General features: G+C 41.6%; 1 protein-coding gene across 2 annotated transcripts in view; it reads right to left on the reverse strand.

Moving 5' to 3' along the window:
* The window catches only part of LOC126251407 (THO complex subunit 1), a 108,811-nt gene that overhangs the window by 25,206 nt on the left and 61,834 nt on the right, over positions 1–21,771 (reverse strand). For both annotated transcript variants that reach the window (XM_049951818.1, XM_049951817.1), the window contains exon 9: positions 9,627–9,865. In XM_049951818.1, the coding sequence (XP_049807775.1) occupies positions 9,627–9,865 (239 nt within the window). The remainder of the gene's footprint in view (positions 1–9,626; positions 9,866–21,771) is intronic.

Genomic DNA, 21,771 nt, shown 5'->3' on the forward strand with positions numbered 1-21,771 from the left:
CTTCCCATCGACACGTGACTCTGTACCTCAATAGTGAAGTGATAGCATATTGAGGGGTGGCACACTGAACTATCTGCGGACTGCTACACACATCCTTGGCTGCTACAGCCATCATTCCATTTTCTGTAATACCCATGTGCCCTGGAATCAAACAGAAAGTCACCTCCTTTCCCAGCCTTTGTAGGTGGAAAGGGCATCCTGGAACTCTGGGCTAGTTTATCTGCTAGGTACAACTATTGTAGAGAGAGAAGGGCACTCAGGGAGTCAGATCACATGAGGAATTTAACAGCCACAACACATTTCATCTGTTCAAGTGTCTGCAAGATTGCGTATAATCTCACATCGAGGAAAGTGTAGTCTTGAAAGCAGCAGATATCGAGGACACAATCAGGAAAAACAACAGAGCAACAAATGGAGTCCTGTTTAGACTCATCCACGAATACAGCCATTCAGTTGTGATGCTCATTCAGAATATCACACAATAGTGTATTAAAAAATAGAGCAGAGTCAGGAGTACAGCATCTCCAGTACTTCATTAAATCTAAAATTACTCTGGGCCCCTGCAGTAACCTGGATGACAGTTGATTAAAGCCCTGGATGTAGGTTTGTACTTGCCTCACACTAAGTGACCCCAGAAAATGCTTCGTGTGGGTTCCAATCGAACTTGATGCTCGTAGAAGATAGGAGGACAGGTGTTTCATAACTGGATGAGTGACAGTATGCTGGTGAATTGGGAGCAGCAACGAACTTACATGCTTGATTGTTACAAGCGGTTTCCCAGCCTCAGCACAGACTGGCAATGGGGCTGGTCCTAAAGGCCCCCATGGCCAGCCTGGCCCTCTCAAGGTGGATGGCATCAATGATCTTACGGTAAGGGGGTCTCACTGATCCATACACAGTGCACCCATAGTCCACTTGCAATCGCACGAAAGCCCTATAAAACTTGAGCAACCACACCCTGTTTACTTCCCAAGACCTGTAGGTAAGGCATTTTGAAATGAGTGCTTTCTGGATCCTTGTCTTAATGTTCTTTAGGTGTGGTAACCACAAAATTTTTTAATACAAAGTGAGGCTCAGGAATCTCACCGAGTCTTTAAAATGTACACTGGTGCCCTTCATAATCAAGTCCGATAAATTAAAGATACAACAAGACTAATTAAAATGAAATATCTACATAAAAATGAAAATCTGTCTTTGTAGCTCATTCCTCCAACACCTTCACTGAAAGTTGTAACTGACAAGTTCCACAAATAGGGGTTCCTCATCATATACATTACACTGTTAATGGCTATGAATGAGACAATGACATTTAAGACACTTTCATGAGGAACAACATTCTCCTGCTCAAGACTATCTGACAGCATGTCACCAATTCAGTACCGAAGAAAGCATTTTGATAAGAAGGACTGAATGAATATGGGGAAGTGGTCATGAAAGCTCCATTGGTGGAGCTGTCTCAGAACACTGTGACTCTAAGTAGCATTTTATGCCTTACTGATGCCAAAGAAGATTCCTATACAACAATGTTCACACAGAAAAGCTTGCTGGATAGCCACCTCTACCAGGGTCAGGTTGCCGACAGTGGATCAACATCTGAATCCACACTGAGAGTGGCTAAGTAGCTGTCCGGTCTCTAATATCCAAACCAGATGACATCTGACCATTCCTTCCAAAGTCTTTCCTAGAAGCTCATTAAGGCAACACTCCAGTAACTCATGGAACATGTTTGGACCTTTTCTAGTTCGCAGAGATAGGGATTAAAATTGCCTCCCTCCAAAAGTTGGGAAATTGTCCTGTCTGCCATACTGAATTAAAACAGTTCAAGCAGACTTCCTTTGATGCTATCTGCAAGTTTTGCAGTGTGCTGTATCGGACTTGGTCATGACAGGGCGCAATATTACAAGCCTCAGACAGTGCCAAATCCAGCGCTCCCACAGGGAGGAAGGTTAGTTGTAGGACTGAGAAATGCTGGCCCTGAAGTCCAACACACCCCTCTCCATGGGGGCATAAAAGAAGTGGACACTACATCATGATTGGCAGTGGAAGGAGTCACTGCAAAATGTTCTGCATTGTCTGGGCATGTCTGCGGGTGCTGGTTGGAGATACCCCTATTAGATAGCTAACCCAAAGCCTAGATCCCTGTTTTCAGTGATACACAGCTTTCTACCACACTGCTGCACAGTGACCATTGAAACATGCACAGAGCTTACGATTACAGAGGACTGGTAGCACTCACTGGCCCCACCTTAGAAAACTTGAGTTCGCAAAGCTTGTACCCAATAAATGAATGCTGAGCTCCCTTATGTGCTTGCCTTTAGAAAGGCCTGAAGGGCATCGATAAAACTATGAATGCAATGAGCATCTCTCCCCCCACACCCCCTCCTACCCCATTTGGTTAGAAAATACATCTACTACCATAACTAACCATGTCTACCATTGTTCTGGCCCTACAATTTTTTTCTGTTCTATCTGCCACTGAGATACAATGTAACTGAAAGAAATAGATTATAATCAGTAATAACATCAGTTTTTGTCTGCCAAATTCCACATGGCACTCCATCACTCCCTGGGCCACATGCTGACCCTGCTGTTTCCTTGGGCACTGCAAAGGCCACTGTGGTGCAATCTATCTCTGTTGTTGTCTCCCAGTTCCCTGGTTGCAAGGAACAACTTCCCTGTTCTGAGAGAGCATCATTGCTGCCATTAAGGAGTGCAGTCGCATGACAGCCCACATCACCACGGTTCTACTTCATTTGCTGTCAAATCATGGCCCACTGCCGCACTTCCACTCTGGTGTCGTTGTTATGATATCTATGTATGTGCTGTCGGCTGTTCGTTTGCTACAACTGTCTTTGCTATGTTGCTCCTCAATCTTTCATTGCAGCCTTCGTACAGCAGTGGACAGGCATTGATCCATAAGATGAGGCACTACCCAAGCCTTTCTTGAAATTGTGTCAGCAATAATATCTAGGATCTGTCATGTTGTCTCACAATGCAGTATCTCCTTGACATCGAGCTGTGACAGTTCGCTTTCTTTGTTTCTTCGTCTGTTGTCCTCGGTGTCCATGTACTGGCTGAAAAAAATATGGGGTGGAAGTGCAGTACTGTCTACTGTAAGTGATGTAGCCAACAGGTGCACATTTGCATTTCACAGTTGTTTACTTTCACTTTTTACAACCCCCCAAACACACATTACATATGGCCAGTGCACTACTGTTTGACTTTCAATAAGCCTCATTAATAGTTTTCAGGTGAACATCCACATACTGCTACATAGTTTACTGTTGAATATCTATGAGCAGTAAAAACATCATCATCATCATCATCATTTAAGACTGATTATGCCTTTCAGCGTTCAGTCTGGAGCATAGTCCCCCTTATAAAATTCCTCCATGACCCACTATTCAGTGCTAATATTGGTGCCTCTTCTGATGTTAAGCCTATTACTTCAAAATCATTCTTAACCGAATCCAGGTACCTTCTCCTTGGTCTGCCCCGACTCCTCCTACCCTCTACTGCTGAACCCATGAGTCTCTTGGGTAACCTTGCTTCTCCCATGCGTGTAACATGACCCCACCATCTAAGCCTGTTCGCCCTGACTGCTACATCTATAGAGTTCATTCCCAGTTTTTCTTTGATTTCCTCATTGTGGACACCCTCCTGCCAGTGTTCCCATCTACTAGTACCTGCAATCATCCTAGCTACTTTCATATCCGTAACCTCAACCTTATTGATAAAGTAACCTGAATCCACCCAGCTTTCTCTCCCATACAACAAAGTTGGTCGAAAGATTGAACGGTGCACAGATAACTTAGTCTGGGTACTGACTTCCTTCTTGCAGAAGAGAGTAGACCGTAGCTGAGCACTCACTGCATTAGCTTTACTACACCTCGCTTCCAGTTCTTTCACTATGTTGCCATCCTGTGAGAATATGCATCCTAAGTACTTGAAACCGTCCACCTGTTCTAACTTTGTTGCTCCTATTTGGCACTCAATCCGTTTATATCTCTTTCCCACTGACATTACTTTCATTTTGGAGATGCTAATCTTCATACCATAGTCCTTACATTTCTGATTTAGCTCTGAAACATTACTTTGCAAACTTTCAATCGAATCTGCCATCACAGCTAAGTCATCCGCATATGCAAGACTGCTTATTTTGTGTTCACCCAGCCAGTCTATTGTTTTCAACATGTGATCCATAAATAATATGAACAACAGTGGAGACAGGTTGCAGCCTTGTCTCATCCCTGAAACTACTCTGAACCATGAACTCAAATACCGTCAACTCTAACTGCTGCCTGTCTATTGCTTGCAAAAGTTTGCCTCCTATTCCATAATCTCGTAGAACAGACAATAACTTCCTCCTAGGAACCCGGTCATATGCCTTTTCTAGATCTATAAAGCATAGATACAATTCCCTGTTCCACTCATAACACTTCTCCATTATTTGCCGTAAGCTAAAGATCTGGTCCTGACAACCTCTAAGAGGCCTAAACCCACACTGATTTTCATCCAGTTGGTCCTCAACTAATACTCGCACTTTCCTTTCAACAATACCTGAGAAGATTTTCCCCACAACGCTGATTAAAGAGATACCTCTGTAGTTATTACAATCTTTTCTGTTTCCATGTTTAAAGATCGGTGTGATTACTGCTTTTGTCCAGTCTGATGGAACCTGTCCCAACTCCCAGGCCATTTCAATTATCCTGTGTAGCCATTTAAGACCTGACATTCCACTGTATTTGATGAGTTCCGACTTAATTTCATCCACCCCAGCTGCTTTATTGCACTACAATCTATTGACCATTTTCTCCAATTCCTCAAATGTGATCCTATTTCCATCATCATTCCTATCCCATTGTACATCGAAATCTGAAACATTACTGATCGTATTTTCACCTACATTGAGCAACTCTTCAAAATATTCCCTCCATCTGCCCAAGGAATCCACAGGATTTACCAGCAGTTTTCCTGACCTGTCCAAAATACTTGTCATTTCCTTCTTACCTCCCTTTCAAAGACTGCTAATTACACTCCAGAATGGTTTTCCAGCAACTTGACCCAAAGTCTCCAACCTGTTTCGAAAGTCTTCCCAAGTAAAAACATAATCACATAATTCACAGTTCTTTCGGAATAATCAGGTACATATGGAACAGACATTGTCATTGTTTTAACACATGACCTAATTGTGTTACACTTATTTCACAGTTACGTTGATGCATTGATGTTGTTCTAATCACCACAGGTTTCTTGTCCGAAACTCAGCAGTGAACTGACTGTCTCATGACCAAAAATCGGGCCCTTATATATCCTCACAATAATAGCCACTGAAACTACACATTGTTCGAAGTTTAAGTTACAGAAATTACAATTAAAACTTGACTCATTAAATTAACTGAATATGTAATTGGTTCTTTTTAACAGTTTCTTCTACCAGAAGGGTTAAGCCGAATAATTTGTTTAAATGATGATATTAACATATATAATTACGTACACAAAACTTTTGACAAATCTGTTAATTACTTTAGAATTAATTATGGGCTGACTTTGCTAACATGTTTTCGAATAAAGTCAAATACATCTGTTAAGAATACTATTAGTTGTTTCTCCAAACGTTTATGATTAGTACAGAATTCATATTTGTTTATATGTCAACAATAGAATTTAAGTTATAAAAGAATTACTGATTTCACCCTATAACAAAAGATACTAACTAGGAATAGTTGAAATAACTTAGAAAATCAATTACATACATAAAACTAAGCACAGAATTAGATCTGGTGTCATATTCTTTAAAACTGAGGGCCAACCTTTCTCTTTCATGAAAATGCAGATTACTACTCACATATGTTAATGGCAATTAATTTAAAAGTGAGAAAATGAATTTTAAGGAGGCAGATGGGTAAACAAGAGGGGAAGTAAAAATTATCCCAGCTTGCTTCGTCACAGAGTCTTTTGGGCTGCCCATCAGTATCAGCAATATCTGCATTCAGCAGACATCCCCAGATAGTGTGTTCTGGCATGATGCCTTCTTCACAATAGGCACATTTGGAGGTTTGTCTTCACCCATGTCGATACCAGTAGTTGACATATGGCCTATGCCCTGTCAAAAAGTGTCAGTTTCCTTGAGGGAATCAAATGTCTCATTCCCAGTCACTGTTTTATGCTTGGGAGAAACCTATTGGTGTGTCTCACTGTTTGGGTGTCATCCCATTGTTTCTGCCATAACAGGAGGATCTGATTGTGAATTTGCTGCTTGCTTGTGGTCTGGATTCCTATTAAATTCTGCACTTCATGACATTCTGTTTTCTCCAATACACCATCACTTCCTTGCATTTGGAGACTGAGTGGGCACACCCCTAGTATTACCTGCAATGCCTCTACTGATGATGGTGATGATGATGATGATGATGATGATGATGATGATCTTTGGTTTGTGGGACACTCAACAGCACAGTCATCAGCACCCGTACACATTTCCAATCTGTACACAGTCCAATCTAGCCATTTTCAAGAATGATGATGGAATAATGAGGACAACACAAACACCCCGTCCCCGAGCAGAGAAAATCTCCAACCCGGCCAGGAATCGAACCCGGGACCCGGAGGCAGCAATGCTAGTCACTATACCAAGAGCTGCGAACATGCCTCTACTGACTCAATACCGAAAGATCCCATCAATTGAAGAACTATCCACGTTGCACCATGTTAAATATCTGTGCTAGTGTTCTGAGCAGAAGTCTGTGTGCTCAAGCACTTCTTATTGTTTGCAATGGTAGTTTACAATCGTACCTGACAAGACTAATAATTTTGTTCATCATGTTCCACACCCTCCTGATCATTTCTTCAAAATTTGCACTATAAGTTTGTCATTTGTCCAGAAAGAACCCTCGGTATCTGGTGATGGATCTGCTGCTTAATTTCATAGTTGGGTCCCTTAAAAGGTTTCCTTTTAATAACATGTATGTGGTCTTTTCAGATGCAATAAACAATTTAACTCCATGGCACTACTGATGTAATTCTTGAAAGACCGTGTTACATCTTTCTTCCAGATTACTTCTGGAGCTCCCCTTCACAAAGATAATCATGTTGCCAGCATACACCGATATTCCTAAAACCCCTTCCTTGTGCTGCAGCTTCCCTAATAGTGGGCATAGTATCAGAGCCTAGAATATTACACTTATGAATCCCTGTGGGCAGCTTTACAAATTGTTTTTGTAAGGCTCTCTCCTGGGCATGCCAGGGTTGATTCTCTGTTTAGCCAACAGTTCTTAAAATAATTGTATAATGCTCTTGGCAGTCCAAGTCCCTCAGGCAGTCAGAAAGTTGTGACCAGCAATCAAATGTCCCAGCAATGCCTACCACTGTGGCTACACCGTATTTATGCTGATTAGTTTTTGCAAGTCTTATCACCTCTTCTGTTGACTTCCACTTCTGAATCCATACTGTTGGGAGTTCATTTCATAAAAAAGTCTTCTCTCCTGTAGACTTACTTCATATCAGATTATCTAGTACATTCCATAAGGTGCATACTGGTCTACATGTTTTCTGAGCTAGTGATACTCGTATATGATATTTTTCAAGACAATGAAATTATGTTTTTCCACATATCTAGCATTTTTTCTACAATAAATATGCATTATAGAGTTGTGCATATGAAGGGCATGCAGAGCTTCAGCAGAGATGCTGTAAGGACTAGGTGATCTGGTCCTTTCCAGTTTCAGGACTTTTTTCCTTACCTCCCCTTCTGAAGATGGGAAAATGATCCAGTCTCCATTGTATACTTCTCTATTTTTGTTCTGTTGCTCTCTGACTTTACAAAATTTGTTGTTTGTCATGTCATCTAGAAAGAGTGTGTCCATCATTAACTGTGAGGTTTGCTGCCAGTTTTCTATCTTGCTGCCATCTGCTTGTTTTTGAGATGATAACATTGTTGAAGATTTATCTTTTGACAAATGATTTTATACTTAGTTAGAGATGAGAAAATTAGGTAATGATGCCACTGATAAAGAAATAAATTAAGTATCTTGAAACTCTGTGACTGGGAGACTTGTGCCCATTATCCTGTCTTTTTTGGGCAGTGCTCTTACCAACTGAGCTACCTGGCACAACTCATGACCTAATCTAACAGCTTTCATTCTGCCTCTACTCTCTAATACTTTCCAGACTTCACAGAACTTCTCTTACATAACTTGCTGGATTAGCACTCCTAGAAGAAAAGATATTGTGAAGAAATGGCCTAGGCTTAGCCTCAGATTTGTTTCCAGAATGAATTTTTCACTTTGTAGCAAAGGATATTCAAGTTCTGGTCAGACACTGGGTTTTAATCTGTCAGGAAGTTTAAAAACTGTGTGCACTACACTGCTGAGTAAAAGATTCAGTCTGGAACATATGTATCAATGCTATTCTAAAACAAAGCTTCAAAACTGCATAATACAAGTTAGCCGAGACTCAGTGATGTTAAATGAGCACAATTCAAAAACAAACAGTGTTCCTAATACTTTTCAACAGCAAAGTGATTGTCACTCATTACAAATTTTTACATTTGGAATTTACTATTCAGGAATCCTACAAATGCTGTGTGAAGGTGAGAAACTGCATGGAGATGACCCAAACTCTTAAGAATACCCCAATGATATTCAAGGAGAGAAATTTAAATTTTAGTCCTCATTTTCCTTTGCTTTAATAATTATTTCAACAAGCTGCAAACTAACAGCATAAATCTTTTCAATTTATCAGTACTTCCAACAGCAGTGCTAAAATCAGACTATGGCACCTATTCTTAACACAAGGAGGTAATGAAAACTATAGAGAATGGTGCACAGGAAATACATATTTCTCATAAAGCAAAACAAGTAACGGTTCATTGAAGGAGACAAGCAAAAATGTCAAAGTTCCTTGAACAGGAATTACAATATCAGGGATGTCAATAGCAGTGAAACACACTAAGCACCTATCTTAAGAGCAGTTACTCATCACTTTGGATGAAATTAGTACCACAGTGAACACTAGCTATGCATGACACATTTCATATTCCATTACAGGCTAAAACTTGATACGGTGTGTAAGATGTGACTCAAAGCAACTCATGGAGAATCAAAAACCACACATTTGCACATACACCGAGAAAAGTGCAAGCGTGCAACAATAAATATCATTACAATAAACAAAATATTGGTTTATTACAATGTGCTAGAGGCCAAAAGCTAGAGTTTGCAATAGATTACAAAAGCATCTCACAAAAATACAAAATTTAGAAATGTACTGCATCATCCATATAGATCTGACCTCGTGCCTTCTGATTTCGGCTCACTCTAAAGGTGCACACTCAGATACAACAGAGAAGTGGAAAACTTAGTTCCTGTGTTTTCTAAAGCCTTTATCTCTGAAGGAATGAACTGTACAATAATACTGCTGTACTTTAAACATTTTGAAGAAATGGTCATTTATTGACTCAAAACAGGTTTCACTCGTGAGCTGCATTGTTCCCCCACACTATTTCATTTGCAGAATACACATCAATATAATATCATCACCATCATCATCATCATCGGCAGCAGCAGCAGCAGCATCAACAACAACAGCCATCTGGCATCTAATGCTGAATAAACACCAGTACTTACTTGCCCATAAAAAATTTATTGTGATTAGTTGCATCACGGAGTGTATCACCAAGTTTCTTCTTTACTCTTTTCTTCGGTGTAGGCTGCTTCTTCCTATCAGCTGACACTACTGCAGGGCCAGTAGCTACTGTTAACCCATCTGAACCAGTAGTACTTCCACCTGCTTCATCAGATGCTGCTGAGGGTTTCTGGAAAGAAGGGCAGCCCTCATTCTTCCACGAATTCCAGTGCTCCTCCCTCTGCAAAAAATGCATTTACCATCTCAAGCACAAGTAGTAGATGCATAGGCTGATACAAAATGCATTCTATGTACTGAAATAAACCAGAATAAAAGCCAAAATATTTTTATTTGAACATGTGTGGATTTCAAATATCTTTTGCTTGTTTTAATCTAGAATTGTAAATCTCTTTACCTATTGAAAATAGTTGTTCCTTCTTCAAAACAAACAACTTTCTCCTGAATTTTGTTATGTATAATCACATCCTGCATATACTTACAGAAATTACTGCAAAACTATGTAGTTTTTTTCCCAAACCAGTGATTCTCTTATGTGTAGGAATACTATCTTTCACAATGTGAGTGGGTTTAACTAGAAGAGCAATTTCAGGATTTCTTTTCAAATGTTTTATGCAAAGTCTATCTTCTCTTTCCTAGTATTGTATCACGTCAAACGGTTCACTCAATTACTTAATGGTTTCATAGTTCTGTTTTTCACACTTTGTAGTTGGTTGCCTTTCCTGCTGCTATGATTTCAATAAACCTAATGCAGAAAAGTCATACACATTATCTGTCTGTGAACTATATAAACTTTGTACTGTATGTTGCCGTATCTCAACTGTTTGTGTATTGTGTTTTATGCATGGTGACTGGGGAACAGTCCAGCATTTGCCCTGTGGTGGTGTCGCCCATAGAACAAGGTGCCAAGGCAAGGTTGGTACCTCACGACAGAACCACAAGTAAACATAGTCACTGACAGAGGTAATGATGGATAAGAGACCATGGCAAAGACATGCCCAGAGGAGTTCCTATACGCCACTGCATCAGCTCGATTGCTCACATCTGAGCACAGTGCCATTCAGCCCAATCAGCAATCACTGCTGAAGATGACAGCATCGTCTCTCTACAGAGCCAGCAGTACAGCAAATGTATTACACAGAACTCTACATAAAAGTTTATAGTCAATTTATTTTGTGAGAAGAGACTAGTATCTTGTTCTGTATCAAGCAATACATTAATGTTCACTGACAGTACAAATGCTTATGACATTCCTGTAGTCATGGGTAGTTACAAAGTTAAGTATTTCATTTAGGTCAAGTTGTAACAAAGTGATCTGAGGTTTTATATGCTGTAGTACCATCTCGGCCCTCGCCATGATTAAAGCTACGAACCTACCACTGTACCGTCGAATGTTATTTCATCTGGTACAACATGCCTAAACAAGTGTGGGAAACTGTCTCAAAAATTCACTTGGGCTAGCCGGTGTACCAGACCAATGTTGGTAGAGGGGAAAAAAGGACAGGTATACACTCGCACACACACACACACACACACACACACACACACACATATCCATCCGCACATACACAGATACAAGCAGACATTTGTAAAGGCAAAGAGTTTGGGCAGAAATGTCAGTCGAGGTGGAAGTAGAGGCAAAGATGTTGTTGAAAGACAGGTGAGGTATGAGCGGCGGCAAATTGAAATTAGCGGAGATTGAGGCCTGGCAGATAACGAGAAGAGAGGATATACTGAAGGGCAAGTTCCCATCTCCGGAGTTCTCACAGGTTGGTGTTAGTGGGAAGTATCCAGATAACCCGGACGGTGAAACACTCTGCCAAGATGTGCTGGCCGTGCACAAAGGCATGTTTAGCCACAGGGTGATCCTCATTACCAACAAACACTGTCTGCCTGTGTCCATTCATGTGAATGGACAGTTTGTTGCTGGTCATTCCCACATAGAAAGCTTCACAGTGTAGGCAGGTCAGTTGGTAAATCACGTGATATCCTGTCACAAGTGGGGCACTTTTGTGGTTCTTCTGTGGGAGGTTCTGGGTTTGAGGGGATGAGGAAGTGGCTCTGGTTATTTGCTTCTGTACCAGGTCGGGAGGGTGTGTGTGTGTGTGTGTGTGTGTGTGTGTGTGTGTGTGTGTGTGTGTGTGTTTATATATATATATATATATATATATATATATATATATACACTCCTGGAAATTGAAATAAGAACACCGTGAATTCATTGTCCCAGGAAGGGGAAACTTTATTGACACGTTCCTGGGGTCAGATACATCACATGATCACACTGACAGAACCACAGGCACATAGACACAGGCAACAGAGCATGCACAATGTCGGCACTAGTACAGTGTATATCCACCTTTCGCAGCAATGCAGGCTGCTATTCTCCCATGGAGACGATCGTAGAGATGCTGGATGTAGTCCTGTGGAACGGCTTGCCATGCCATTTCCACCTGGCGCCTCAGTTGGACCAGCGTTCGTGCTGGACGTGCAGACCGCGTGAGACGACGCTTCATCCAGTCCCAAACATGCTCAATGGGGGACAGATCCGGAGATCTTGCTGGCCAGGGTAGTTGACTTACACCTTCTAGAGCACGTTGGGTGGCACGGGATACATGCGGACGTGCATTGTCCTGTTGGAACAGCAAGTTCCCTTGCCGGTCTAGGAATGGTAGAACGATGGGTTCGATGACGGTTTGGATGTACCGTGCACTATTCAGTGTCCCCTCGACGATCACCAGTGGTGTATGGCCAGTGTAGGAGATCGCTTCCCACACCATGATGCCGGGTGTTGGCCCTGTGTGCCTCGGTCGTATGCAGTCCTGATTGTGGCGCTCACCTGCACAGCGCCAAACACGCATTCGACCATCATTGCCACCAAGGCAGAAGCGACTCTCATCGCTGAAGACGACATGTCTCCATTCGTCCCTCCATTCACGCCTGTCGCGACACCACTGGAGGCGGGCTGCACGATGTTGGGGCGTGAGCGGAAGACGGCCTAACGGTGTGCGGGACCGTAGCCCAGCTTCATGGAGACGGTTGCGAATGGTCCTCGCCGATACCCCAGGTGCAACAGTGTCCCTAATTTGCTGGGAAGTGGCGGTGCGGTCCCCTACGGCACTGCGTAGGATCCTACGGTCTTGGCGTGCATCCGTGCGTCGCTGCGGTCCAGTCCCAGGTCGACGGGCACGTGCACCTTCCGCCGACCACTGGCGACAACATCGATGTACTGTGGAGACCTCACGCCCCACGTGTTGAGCAATTCGGCGGTACGTCCACCCGGCCTCCCGCATGCCCACTATACGCCCTCGCTCAAAGTCCGTCAACTGCACATACGGTTCACGTCCACGCTGTCGCGGCATGCTACCAGTGTTAAAGACTGCGATGGAGCTCCGTATGCCACGGCAAACTGGCTGACACTGACGGCGGCGGTGCACAAATGCTGCGCAGCTAGTGCCATTCGACGGCCAACACCGCGGTTCCTGGTGTGTCCGCTGTGCCGTGCGTGTGATCATTGCTTGTACAGCCCTCTCGCAGTGTCCGGAGCAAGTATGGTGAGTCTGACACACCGGTGTCAATGTGTTCTTTTTTCCATTTCCAGGGGTGTATATATATATATATATATTAATAGAGGGAAACATTCCACGTGGGAAAAATATATCTAAAAACAAAGATGATGTGACTTACCAAACGAAAGCGCTGGCACGTCGATAGACACACAAACAAACACAAACATACACACAAAATTCAAGCTTTCGCAACAAACTGTTGCCTCATCAGGAAAGAGGGAAGGAGAGGGAAAGACGAAAAGATGTGGGTTTTAAGGGAGAGGGTAAGGAGTCATTCCAATCCCGGGAGCGGAAAGACTTACCTTAGGGGGAAAACAGGACAGGTATACACTCGCACACGCACATATCCATCCACACATATACAGACACAAGCAGATATATATATATATATACAAAGATGATGTGACTTACCAAATGAAAGTCCTGGCAGGTCGACAGACACACAAACAAACACAAACATACACACAAAATTCAAGCTTTCGCAAAAAACTGTTGCCTCATCAGGAAAGAGGGAAGGAGAGGGAAAGACGAAAGGATGTGGGTTTTAAGGAAGAGGGTAACGAGTCATTCCAATCCCGGGAGCGGAAAGACTTACCTTAGGGGGAAAAAAGGACGGGTATACACTCGCACACACACACATATCCATCCACACATATACAGACACAAGCAGACATATTTAAATGTCTGCTTGTGTCTGTATATGTGTGGATGGATGTGTGTGTGTGTGTGTGTGTGTGTGTGTGTGCGAGTGTATACCTGTCCTTTTTTCCCCCTAAGGTAAGTCTTTCCGCTCCCGGGATAGGAATGACTCCTTACCCTCTCCCTTAAAACCCACTTCCTTTCGTCTTCCCCTCTCCTTCCCTCTTTCCTGATGAGGCAACAGTTTGTTGCGAAAGCTTGAATTTTGTGTGTATGTTTGTGTTTGTTTGTGTGTCTATCGACCTGCCAGCGCTTTCGTTCGGTAAGTCACCTCATCTTTGTTTTTATATATAATTTTTCCCACGTGGAATGTTTCCTTCCATTATATATATATATATATATATATATATATATATATATATATATATAGGGAAACATTCCACGTGGGAAAAATATATGCAAAAACAAAGATGATGTGACTTACCGAACGAAAGTGCTGGCAGGTCGATAGACACACAAACAAACACAAACACACACACAAAATTCAAGCTTTCACAACAAACTGTTGCCTCATCAGGAAAGAGGGGAAGGAGAGGGAAAGACGAAAGGATGTGGGTTTTAAGGGAGAGGGTAAGGAGTCATTCCAATCCCGGGAGCGGAAAGACTTACCTTAGGGGGAAAACAGGACAGGTATACACTCGCACACGCACATATCCATCCACACACACACACACATATATATATATACACACTCCTGGAAATGGAAAAAAGAACACATTGACACCAGTGTGTCAGACCCACCATACTTGCTCCGGACACTGCGAGAGGGCTGTACAAGCAATGATCACACTCATGGCACAGCGGACACACCAGGAACCGCGGTGTTGGCCGTCGAATGGCGCTAGCTGCGCAGCATTTGTGCACCGCCGCCGTCAGTGTCAGCCAGTTTGCCGTGGCATACGGAGCTCCATCGCAGTCTTTAACACTGGTAGCATGCCGCGACAGCGTGGACGTGAACCGTATGTGCAGTTGACGGACTTTGAGCGAGGGCGTATAGTGGGCATGCGGGAGGCCGGGTGGACGTACCGCCGAATTGCTCAACACGTGGGGCGTGTGTCTATCGACCTGTCAGCGCTTTCGTTTGGTAAGTCACATCATCTTTGTTTATATATATATATATATATCCCCCCCATGAACCATGGACCATGCCGTTGGTGGGGGGGCTTGCGTGCCTCTGCGATACAGATGGCCGTACCGTAGGTGCAATCACAACGGAGGGGTATCTGTTGAGAGGCCAGACAAACATGTGGTTCCTGAAGAGGGGCAGCAGCCTTTTCAGTAGTTGTAGGGGCAACAGTCTGGATGATTGACTGATCTGGCCTTGTAACATTAACCAAAACGGCCTTGCTGTGCTGGTACTGCGAACGGCTGAAAGCAAGGGGAAACTACAGCCGTAATTTTTCCCGAGGACATGCAGCTTTACTGTATGATTAAATGATGATGGCGTCCTCTTGGGTAAAATATTCCGGAGGTAAAATAGTCCCCCATTCGGATCTCCGGGCGCAGACTACTCAAGAGGACGTCGTTATCAGGAGAAAGAAAACTGGCGTTCTACGGATCGGAGCGTGGAATGTCAGATCCCTTAATTGGGCAGGTAGGTTAGAAAATTTAAAAAGGGAAATGGATAGGTTAAAGTTAGATATAGTGGGAATTAGTGAAGTTCGGTGGCAGGAGGAACAAGACTTTTGGTCAGGTGATTACAGGGTTATAAATACAAAATTAAATAGGGGTAATGTAGGAGTAGGTTTAATAATGAATAAAAAAATAGGAGTGCGGGTTAGCTACTACAAACAGCATAGTGAACGCATTATTGTGGCCAAGATAGACACAAAGCCCATGCCTACTAGAGTAGTACAAGTTTATATGCCAACTAGCTCTGCAGATGATGAAGAAATTGATGAAATTTATGACAAGATAAAAAAAATTATTCAGGTAGTGAAGGGAGACGAAAATTTAATAGTCATGGGTGACTGGAATTCATCAGTAGGAAAAGGGAGAGAAGGAAACATAGTAGGTGAATATGGATTGGGGGGGAAGAAATGAAAGAGGAAGCCGCCTTGTAGAATTTTGCACAGAGCATAACTTAATCATAGCTAACACTTGGTTCAAGAATCATAAAAGAAGGTTGTATACCTGGAAGAATCCTGGAGATACTAGAAGGTATCAGATAGATTATATAATGGTAAGACAGAGATTTAGGAACCAGGTTTTAAATTGTAAGACATTTCCAGGGGCAGATGTGGATTCTGACCACAATCTATTGGTTATGAACTGCAGATTGAAACTGAAGAAACTACAAAAAGGTGGGAATTTAAGGAGATGGGACCTGGATAAACTGAAAGAACCAGAGGTTGTAGAGTGTTTCAGGGAGAGCATAAGGGAACAATTGACAGGAATGCGGGAAAGAAATACAGTAGAAGAAGAATGGGTAGCTCTGAGGGATGAAGTAGTGAAGGCAGCAGACGATCAAGTAGGTAAAAAGACGAGGGCTAATAGAAATCCTTGGGTAACAGAATAAATATTGAATTTAATTGATGAAAGGAGAAAATATAAAAATGCAGTAAATGAAGCAGGCAAAAAGGAATACAAACATCTCAAAAATGAGATCGACAGGAAGTGCAAAATGGCTAAGCAGGGATGGCTAGAGGACAAATGTAAGGATGTAGAGGCCTGTCTCACTAGGGGTAAGATAGATACTGCCTACAGGAAAATTAAAGAGACCTTTGGAGAGAAGAGAACCACTTGTATGAATATCAAGAGCTCAGATGGCAACCCAGTTCTAAGCAAAGAAGGGAAGGCAGAAAGGTGGAAGGAGTATATAGAGGGTTTATACAAGGGCGATGTACTTGAGGACAATATTATGAAAATGGAAGAGGATGTAGATGAAGACGAAATGGGAGATAAGATACAGCGTGAAGAGTTTGACAGAGCACTGAAAGACCTGAGTCAAAACAAGGCACTGGGAGTAGACAACATTCCATTAGAACTACTGATGGCCTTGGGAGAGCCAGTCATGACAAAACTCTACCATCTGGTGAGCAAGATGTATGAGAGAGGCGAAATACCCTCAGAGTTCAAGAAGAATATAATAATTCCAATCCCAAAGAAAGCAGGTGTTGACAGATCTGAAAATTACCAAACTATCAGTTTAATAAGTCACAGCTGCAAAATACTAACGCGAAATATTTACAGACGAATGGAAAAACTGGTAGAAGCCGACCTCGGGGAAGATCAGTATGGATTCCATAGAAATGTTGGAAGACGTGAGGCAATACTAACCTTACGACTTATCTTAGAAGAAAGATTAAGAAAAGGCAAACCTACGTTTCTAGCATTTGTAGACTTAGAGAAAGCTTTTGACAATGTTAACTGGAATACTCTCTTTCAAATTCTGAAGGTGGCAGGGGTAAAATACAGGGAGCGAAAGGCTATTCACAATTTGTATAGAAACCAGATGCACAGTTATAAGAGTCGAGGGGCATGAAAGGGAAGCAGTGGTTGGGAAGGGAGTGAGACAGGGTTGTAGCCTCTCCCCGATGTTATTCAATCTGTATATTGAGCAAGCAGTGAAGGAAACAAAAGAAAAATTCGGAGCAGGTATTAAAATCCATGGAGAAGAGATAAAAACTTCGAGGTTCGCCGATGACATTGTAATTCTGTCAGAGACAGCAAAAGACTTGGAAGAGCAGTTGAACGGAATGGACAGTGTCTTGAAAGGAGGATATAAAATGAACATCAACAAAAGCAAAACGAGGATAATGGAATGTAGTCAAATTAAATCGGGTGATGCTGAGGGAATTAGATTAGGAAATGAGACACTTAAAGTAGTAAAGGAGTTTTGCTATTTAGGGAGTAAAATAACTGATGATGGTCGAAGTAGAGAGGATATAAAATGTAGACTGGCAATGGCAAGGAAATCGTTTCTGAAGAAGAGAAATTTGTTAACATTGAGTATAGATTTAAGTGTCAGGAAGTCGTTTCTGAAAGTATTTGTATGGAGTGTAGCCATGTATGGAAGTGAAACATGGACGATAACTAGTTTGGACAAGAAGAGAATACACACATATCCAATGTGTAAAGGAAGACTAATATTCAAATACAGTAAGCAAGTTCAAATGGATGTAGATTGCAGCAGTTATGCAGAAATGAAGAGGTGTGCACAGGATAGATTAACACAGAGAGCTACATCAATCCAGTATTTGGGCTGACGACCATGGCAACCAAAATGCCAATAATAAGTAAATCTCATCTAGTTTCCTTATAAATGTCACAGAAACTCGTACTTTCTTGAATAACTATGATATTTTCATTAGAAATCCACATAACACTTGTATAGGAATAATAATACTGTTACATTTCTTTTTTCCTTTTGCTAGAGGCAAGTGATATAATAATTTACAGCTACATCTACATACATACTCAGCAAGCCACTGCACAGTGCGTGGCGGAGGGTATCCTATACCACAACTAGCCATTTCCTTTCTGTTTCATTCGCAGGTATAGTGAGGGAAAAACAACTATCTGTATGCCTATATATGAGACCTAGTTTCTCGTATCTTATCTTCATGGTCCCTATGCGAAACGTATATTTGCAGCAGTAGGATCGTTCTGAAGTCAGCTTCAAATGCCAGTTCTCCAAACTTTCTCAGTAATGTTCTTCACAATTAATGTCTTCTTCCCTCCAAGGATTTCCAAGTGAGCTTCCAAAGCATATCCATAACACTTGCATGCTGATTGAACCTGCTAGTAACAAATCTAGCAGCTCACTTCTGAATTGCTTCGATGTCTGCTTTCAATCCTACCTGGTGTGGATCCCAAACACTCGAGCACTACTCAGTAATAGGTTGTAATAGTGTCTTATAAGCAGTCTCCTTTGCAGATGAACTACACTTTTCTAAAATTCTCCCAATAAACCAAAGTCAGCCATTCGCCTCCCTAACACAATTCTCACATGCTCGTTCATTTCAGATCACTTCAGAATATTTAATCAACGTGACTGTGTCAAGCAGGACACTACTAATGCTGTATCCATATATTAAGGGTTTGTTTTTCCTACTCATCCACAGTAACTTACATTTTTCTACATTAAGAGCCAGCTGCCACTTATCTCACCAACAAAAAATTTTGTCTACGTCACCTTGTATCGGCCTACAGTCACTTATCTTCAACACCTTCCTGTACACCACAGCACCATCAGTGAACAACTGCAGACTGCTGCCCACCCTGTCTGCCAGATCATTTATGTATATAGAAAATAGCAACAGTCCTATCACACTTCCCAGGGGCACTTCTGATGTTACCCCTGTCTCCGTTGAACACTCGCCATCGAGGACAACATACTGGGTTCCATTAGTTATGTAGTCAGAGAGCTAGTCAATATCCAGCAGCCTACTCCATATGCATGTATCTTCGTTAAGAGTCAAAGTGGAGTACCATGGCAAATGGTTTTCAGTAATCTAGAAATATGGAATCTACCTGTTGCCCTTCATGCTTGGTTCACAGTATATTATGTGAGAAAAGAGCAAGCTGTGTTTTACACGAGTTATGCTTTCTAAAGCCATGCTGATTTTCAAACTCAGAATATGCTCTAGAATTCTGCAGCAAACCAATGTTAAGTATATCTTTTACCCTTCTTATACACAGGAATCAACTGTGCTTTTTTCCAGTCGCTTGGCGCTTTGCGTTGGTCAACAGATTTGTGATAAATGCGGCCAAAGTAAGCTTGCACAAACTGTCAGAGGCAGAAAACATAAAAGAAACCCATTTAAGCCCTGCAACTACAGGGCAGACTTTAGATTTACAATTACCTGTAGTTCACTGCTATTAAAACACTGTTGATCTACAAACTTACTTACTTGAAGAAAGAAAGGACCATATAGGTGAGGTGTGGGAACTGAAAAACTCACAACTTAAAACTACATCTAACAATATTATCTCCACTGAACTGTGTAGTACTGTGCCTTGTTATCCAATAAGACAGTGCTTTCAACATTGCCTGTCTCCAGTTGCCAACCAAAGCTTTTAGCACAGTTTCAGTATTACAATTATATGAAAGTGATGAGGGAAATGTCTCAATTCTTAAAGGTAGTGCACCTGATTTTTCTTGCAACCTTTTTTTATTCAACCTTGCTCCACCAGGATGATCCACAACACTGTATGAATTCGTTCACCACTCAACTGACACGTGGCATTCTCAATTTGTCAACAGAATATGGTCAACTGCATAATGGTATCACCAATATAATGTCAATGCCCCTGAGGAATTTTATTTTGTGTTCAGATGTCAGGAGCTTAAGTGCACCTCTTGTGCATACTCTGAAAAAACTGAGCTTCTGGCTGACAATTTGTCAACTGTGTTGGATACCTACTAGAAGAATGTATTCAATTCAATGGCATGTCAACCACTTTCATTCAGTTTTGACATAAACAGTCATCATGTGACACAGCACAGTGAGTCAGATTCACTCAATAGTCTACATCATCTTCCGGTTACTCTCTCACTCACGATTTTCACTCCTTCCACGTCATACTATATACAAATGGGTACTGCCAGACTCTGCTACAGATTGAAAAAGAATCTTTTCGCAGAATATGCTTTGCAATTGATGGCACAGTGTGTAAAAACTTTTCTCTCTCTTGTGAGTTTGTCCTAAATAAGTACATTCACAATATTGAGAGAGTACCAGATGAAAACTACTAATTCTTTCTAATTTCTTCTGCATATATGTTCCAGTGTTGACATCTGTTAACACTGTCAGAACTTAGTTTCTGGGCATGGATTATACAATAACACTATATTCCGTCATTGCTCCCTAAGCAGTGATTAACTGTAAAATGTGCTGCAGTTATTGTCACTTACAATGTCTGCAACTTTTTTATGCATAACTTACAATAAGTAATGGAAGAAATTTGTGATACTATATGAAAAGCATTGGCACGTTATGACTGTCGTGTAAAAACATCATGTCAGGCTTGTATGTAACAGTATGGAGATTCTGGGAATACTGTGTATTAAAATATTGTCTAATAGAATGTGAAGAAGTTGAATGAGACTATTAGTTTAATGTTAGAAGTAGCACATGCAAAAGCAAACACACATGTGCCAAATAATGCAAGAACTGTTTTTGGAGAATTAAAACTCTTAATAAAAATTCATATGGAATTTTCAGATGGAAAACTACGAGGGTAAGTTTAGCCTTCTAATTATAAAGGTTTTTTTTTCCTTTGTGCACAATGGCACCTTCCTTCACATAGTATGACACATGTGTCCTAATTATATCTATTAAGTGTAAATGACTGTGAAAGAATCTCCACACATCAGACGGATCACCATTAACTGTGCCACATGCTCTCCGCTCAGTGAAACAACAAGGGAAGGTTTGGAATTTAAATGAGGATGATGGTGCAAAGTCTGGTGATAACTAACTTTATGCCACTTCATCTCTTTCCCTTCCAGTCAATTACTGGTAGTTAAAATTTTGCCACAATATCACATTCTAGCAAGAAGTATACATACTGTTGCATCTCCTTCCCATTTCATAATCAACTATTAAACAACACAAAAAGCTAACTCCAAGGTAAGATCTATAAGTAGCATATTTATCTGCCGATGTCACATTTCCTAACACCCTATCACAACAAATCAAACTAAAAGATGCATCTTGGAGAGATTTTTAATGCAGAGTATCTACATCTACATACATACTCCGCAACTCACCCTATGGTGTATGGCGGAGGGTACATGTACCTCTACTAGACATTTCCTTTCCTATTCCAGTCACATATGGAGCAAGGGAAAAACGATTGCTATAAGCCTCTGTATGAGCTCTAATTTCTCTATCCCGTCTTCACATTTCTTCCA

Source organism: Schistocerca nitens, chromosome 4 (assembly GCF_023898315.1).
Source record: "Schistocerca nitens isolate TAMUIC-IGC-003100 chromosome 4, iqSchNite1.1, whole genome shotgun sequence".
Lineage (NCBI taxonomy): Eukaryota > Metazoa > Arthropoda > Insecta > Orthoptera > Acrididae > Schistocerca > Schistocerca nitens.